Source organism: Vigna radiata, chromosome 8 (assembly GCF_000741045.1).
Source record: "Vigna radiata var. radiata cultivar VC1973A chromosome 8, Vradiata_ver6, whole genome shotgun sequence".
NCBI lineage: Eukaryota > Viridiplantae > Streptophyta > Magnoliopsida > Fabales > Fabaceae > Vigna > Vigna radiata.
In genome coordinates, this window is record NC_028358.1 from 5,247,263 (window position 1) to 5,253,279 (window position 6,017).

The 6,017-nt window shown below is 35.0% G+C and overlaps 1 protein-coding gene across 1 annotated transcript; it reads left to right on the plus strand.

Annotated features, from left to right (window-relative positions):
- Positions 1-1,166: 1,166 nt before the first annotated feature.
- LOC106770123 (2-keto-3-deoxy-L-rhamnonate aldolase-like) lies at positions 1,167-2,756 on the plus strand. The gene is made up of 2 exons (XM_014655948.1): positions 1,167-1,178; positions 2,370-2,756. The coding sequence occupies exons 1-2, from the start codon at positions 1,167-1,169 to the stop codon at positions 2,754-2,756; spliced, it is 399 nt and encodes a 132-aa protein (XP_014511434.1).
- Positions 2,757-6,017: the final 3,261 nt, after the last annotated feature.

Sequence of the window (6,017 nt, forward strand, 5' to 3'; positions counted from 1 at the left end):
TTACAATATACACCTTTGAGTTCTTCACATGTTTATAAGGTTTTGATGGTATGTTATCTTTAGGTTAAAACCACTTAGGCGTCCTGTTGTCGTAAGGTCTTCCCATTTTGGTCTCGTTCTTATAAAACTTCCTAATTGGGTCCTCAAAAGTGCTAATTTGAAGCAATTCAGTCCCTACCGTTAAAAATCGTTAACGACCGTTTAAATATTAATGACGTGGCATTATAAATTAATTTTATATGAATAAATATTAATAAATATTTGTGTGATCAGGATTTTAGAAGGGTAAATTTGGAATATAAAATAATTTCTTCTTCCTTCGCAGAACCCAAACATAGCTCCCACTTCATCTTCTTCCTCCGCAAAACCCAAAGTTCATCTTCTTCCTCAAACCAACCCCAAAACAGAAATTTGCATATCTCGGAATTTCGATCTTTTTCCTCAGACCGAACAAAAATAACCAAATCCTTTATAAAACCCTAATTTCGATCTTTTTCCCCAATTCAATTTGGGATTTTTCTTATCCTTTCCGGTTTTGTTTGGTCTGCTTACAGGGGAACCATTCTTCTTCCCCTTCGTTTTCCTCTTCTAGGGTCAGTGGCGCTTCTCCCTCTGCTTCTTTTGTTCTGATAATTGTAGCCATCTCCCTGTATTGGGTTTCGTCTTTTGTATGTATCTACTGTGTGATGAACCGGAAGAAAGGATTTGATGCTTCGAATCCAAGAATTTGGATGGATTGGTGTGTGATGATGGGGAAGCGTAGTGGAGATTAGGGGGCTGATTTGGTCTTCTCAGTTTTGATTTGAATCTATTGGATGCATACAGAGGGTGGGAGAGTTTGTGCGTGAGGGAAGATGGTGCTTCTTGTGCCCCAGTTGAAGATGATGGGCGAATCAAATTCCTTATGTTTAATGGATGAAATTGGCTCCAGTAGGGTGTCGAATGAAATTTCAATTTGCATTTTGAGAAGTTCCGTTCTTGGTTCCCAGTTTACGTTTTGAGTGTCAAAATTCTGGTTTGGGAAATCTTGTGCTCTTGATTTGGTTTGATCTTTTGCAGTGGTTGTGATGGCAGCGACAACCATTTCGTGGTGGTTGACAACGGAGTTGCTCCTTTCTGACGTGAGATTATCGTGGTGGCTCCCACAGAAAACCCAGAGAGCGAAAATGGCGAAAATGGTCTCCTCTGTTTTCCATTTTTCTTCTTCGAACCCAAATCACCGAGTTCTTCCGATAATAGATCTGAGCTTTTTTCCTTTAAATCTTAGGGTTTTGAATTTTTGGGATCTGAGTAGGTTTGTGATCTTGAGAAGATTAGAGTTTGTAGATCTAGTATTTTAATGTTTGGTAGTACTGTTGGGTGATGTTATTTGGGAAGAAGATGAATTCAGGTTCTGGGGAGTTGGAAGAAGAAAGTTCCCACGTTGTCCTTCTATAAAATCTATATTCATTAATAGTTTTTAATATAAAATTTATTTATAATGCCACGTCATCAAATTTAAACGGCCGTTAACAATTTTTAACGGTAGGGGTTGAATTGTTTCAAATTAGCACTTTTGAGGACCCAATTGGGAAGTTTTATAAGAACGGGACCAAAATAGGAAGACCTTAGGAAAACAGGGACGCCTAAGTGGTTTTAACCTTATCTTTATGGGTTTAAGTTGATTGTACCGTTCCTTTTAGCATCGTTAGGTTGACAATTAGGTATATAATTGATTATATGTTAATCTTAGAATTAGACAAAATTAATCTAATTACACTTAATTATAATATATCTATATTATATTATATTAGAAAAATTAAACTATTTTTAATAAAAATTGAATTGTATCATTTTATAGTTTAATTTAAACAATTGAATTTGTAGTTCACTTAATTGCTTAAATTGTGTTTTATTTTTTTCTTTTTGTTGAATCGTGTCTTCTCTATCCTAGTTCTTTCTCAATACTACTAGAGACAAAGATTAAAAGTTTCAATCATCGTCAGAGGTTTTGTCGTTATTGAAGGCTCTCTCGCCATCGAAAGCTTTATCGTCCCTTCCTCCTACGCATCATGTTGGACGTGAAGTTATCTCTTTATCTACCTTCTCCGAATTGGGGTTTTTAATTTTAGGTTAAATATGTCGTTTGGTCCTTATATTTATGCCTAATTCTCAATTGGGTCCTCATATTTTTTTGTCCCAATTGAATCCAATATTTGTTAATTTGAGACAATAAAATCCTTTCCGTTAACTTTTCATTGACGCCGTTTAATGTGATGACGTGGATACATGTATTAGTAGCTTATTTATAATGATTCAATTACGTGGAATTTTGGATTTAAAAAGGATTTTTTTTTACTAAAATTAGTTTATGGCTGACCTTTCATCAGGAGGGAGTGGCGAATGCAGGCGAGATCGCAGCCGTTGACGGCGTAGACTACGTGCAAACGGGGCCATTGGATCTGAGCGCTAGCTTGGGGTACTTGTGGGACCCGAGGAACAAAAGGGTGAGGGAGGCGTTGAGGGAGGCTGAGAGAAAGGTGTTGGAGAGCCGAAACGACGACGTCGAGAGTGAAGCTTATCTTGCGGGCTTCGCCACGGCGTTTGATAGGGCGAAGGAGTTAAGGTCACGTGGGTATCACATGTTGAGTGGCGTCGTGGATATCGGGTTGTTTCGGAGCGCGGCGACGGAGGATGTGATTGCTTTCAAGACGAGTGTATCGGGGAGTGAGGAGGAAGAGGAGAAAGAGGTTGATGAGAAGTACTGGAGTGAATGAATTACAGAACAAAAGATCTTTTCATTTTTTGGTAAATTTAGGTCATTATAAATGTGTCATTGACATTTCAAAGGAAAATGACTCGTTGATTTCATGTTTTTCATTGTTTTTTCACATTAAGAATTTGGTATTTTTGCTTCTTCATTCTTGTGTAGCTTGATTTGGTTCATTTGCACTCCACCATGGTTTAACCTGTGATCCAGAACTGTGGTGGTGTGTTTTTGGTTATTTTAACTGAATGTATTAGCAATTTTACTAATCACAATTAGAATTGTAACTGCATTTGAAACTGTGGCTTAACCGATTGAAAGTAATTACTGATGTGCAGATATAAGTAGGAGAGTAATAAATTCTCACAAACAAGTCATTTTCGGAAGGAAACCATTTTCTATTGTGCTGACTGCAGATACACCCAAAATCAACCCTCAAAGCTCCCTGTAAGAGTAAACAACTAGGTGCCTTATATTAACAAGAGGTAAGCAGCCAACCATAAAAAATGGCGATCGAGCTAGTGTATAAATTTCCAAATGCAGACAAAATCAATTATAATGGCGTTCATATATAGGTAATTTTACAAAGTGAAAATTACATATAAAGCGAAACAGTTAATCAATTAAAAAAAAACAAGCATTATCCACAGACTCATGAAACTCGATTGCGGAATCAATATTACAGGAAAAGAACACGCAATTGAGAAACCCTAAGTCCGACCCAAGGAAAGGTAACAATTATGCAATCATCCTTCGATTTTAAGAAAGTCTGAATCAAAGTGAAAACTAGAGGAATTTGAATCGAATACAAGTAAATTGTGAGAGAGAAAAATGAAGCAGTGGAAAGATTTGCCAGGATCAATAACTGAACAATTACAGGAGCTTGGGAGAAGGAAATGAAAGTGAAGAGAGAAACCTGATGAAAGGTTAGTCAGAAACTAATTTCAGTAAAAAAAATCTTGAAATACAAATATCCATGTCATAAACTAATTTTTTAAATGCAAAATTCCACGTAATTGAATCATTTTAAATAAACTACTAATATCTGCATCTGCGTCATCACAGTTAAACAGTGTTAGTGGAAAGTTAACGGAGATGACTTTATTGCCTCAAATTAACAAATATTTGGATTCAATTGGGACAAAAAAATATAAGGACCCAATTGAGAATTGAGCACAAATATAAGGACCAAAAGATATATTTAACCTCAATTTTAACCATTTTAATTCATTTTCGCTTCCTCTTTTATCAAAAATTCAATGAATATGGTCTTTTGTGAATGTACTAGGTTAGGTTATGTGATTTACTTGAAAGTTTCTTCCTTAACTTGAAATGAAGTTTTTATTGGGATGAATGTGTTGTGGATTAGGGAATTGATAGTTATAGTTTTTCACTTATGATACGATCTTGTCCAAGAAAGAGTACGATCTTTTTGGAATTTGAATCTTCAAAGGGCACAACAAAAATAAATTAGAGAAAAATGTGAAATAAGATAGAGACAGAGAAACCACAATCTACAATATTGATAAGTTAAGTAAAAATTCGCCACAAAGATGTTAATCTTTGATATGAATCAGAGTTCTAATTCAAGAATTAAGATAATCCTATCTCATAATGTAAATGCATATATTACAACTCAAAAGTGTTTACATATGTATTTGGTGCCCCTATATATAGGTACAAATGTTTAAGGAACCTAAGAAATCCTAAAAGAAAGTCCAAAAATAACTTGAAAAAATAAAAACAGAAACAAATTGTTTGCAATTATTATAACTTAAAAGTGCCACCATATGTATTTGGTGCCCCTATACATAGGTACAAATGTTTAAGGAACATAAGAAACCCTAAAAGAAAGTCCAAAGACATCGGGTCCAAAAGTAGTTTCAAAAATTAAAAATAGAAATAAATTGTTTGCAATTTGTTGGAAGTCCCACGTTGACTAGAGATAAGGCCAATTTATAATATATAAGTGGGGTGCAGACCTCACCTTAGAAGTTGGTTTTGTGGGGTTGAGTTAGGCCTAAAACCCACTTCTAACATGGTATCAGAGCTATGATTAGAACCTATCCTAGCGATATTTGTTGGGCATATTGTTCCACCCGGTATTGGGTCGTTATCGGACCACCCATTAATATCTAGTCTCACGCTCGAGATGTATATACCTCGGCGTGAGGGGGGTGTGTTGGAAGTCCCACATCGACTAGAGATAAGGCCGATTTATAATATATAAGAGAGGTGTAAACCTCACCTTACAAGCCGGTTTGTGGGATTGAGTTAGGCCTAAAACCCACTTCTAACACAATTAAAATAAAATTACGAACAAATTGTCTTCACTTGACTTATCAATCTGCCCCTTGAGGAATCACATTAAAAAAAGATACACTTTTTCTTGAATAAGATTGTATCAACTTAAATCATGGAAGATAGTAAAGAGTGAACCATTATGGATGAGTGCGCTTAGCTTGAATCATGGAAGATTATCTTGGGATGAGAAGAAGGCATGTGAAATTTATAAGCAATGAATTCAAGTGAGGTGGTCTCTTTTTTGTGCATACCACATTGTAACTGTAAGTTATTGTGGTAGTAATGGCTAATTGTCAAAAAAGTCAAACAACCCTATTCCAAAATCTTCAAACCAAAGTTTGCAGAACAAAATAAAAGAGAAAAGTGATCAATCGCAACATGTGTATGTGCCATGTTACTTTAAAAACCTCTTGCTTCATCCAGATTTTAAGACCAAATAGGGGTGGTCCACTTGCTTCCAATTTACCTTCACTCCTTAATATCATTATCATCATCCTTAAGATTCCTACAACAGTTCCCCAAAATCAATTCTCCATCATTAATTTGCAGTGTAAGATTATTAACTTTCAAGATATAATATGTGTTGAAGTTAAGTAAGTTAAAACTATGTGTTGCTTAATGTATTTTTGGAATGTAGGATAAAAATAGAATAACATAATATATCAAAATAACCCAACACCAAACTGAAGAACATGAGGTAACTTTTAGGCTTTAATAACTTAGGTATTACCTGCTTTATTGAAATGTTTGTTAACAAGATAGTATTACCTTCTTTATTTTCCTAAATGCAACTCATTCCTTTACGTGTCTCTTATCAATGGGTACTTTAATTCTTAGTTCGGTTAGAAATTGATTAATCCTTTATTGTTATCAAATGAATTTTACATTGTCAGAAAATGTAGAAACTCTCTCACTAGATACTTTTGGAATTGATCATTTACTTCTTATATTAATACATCATCAACTA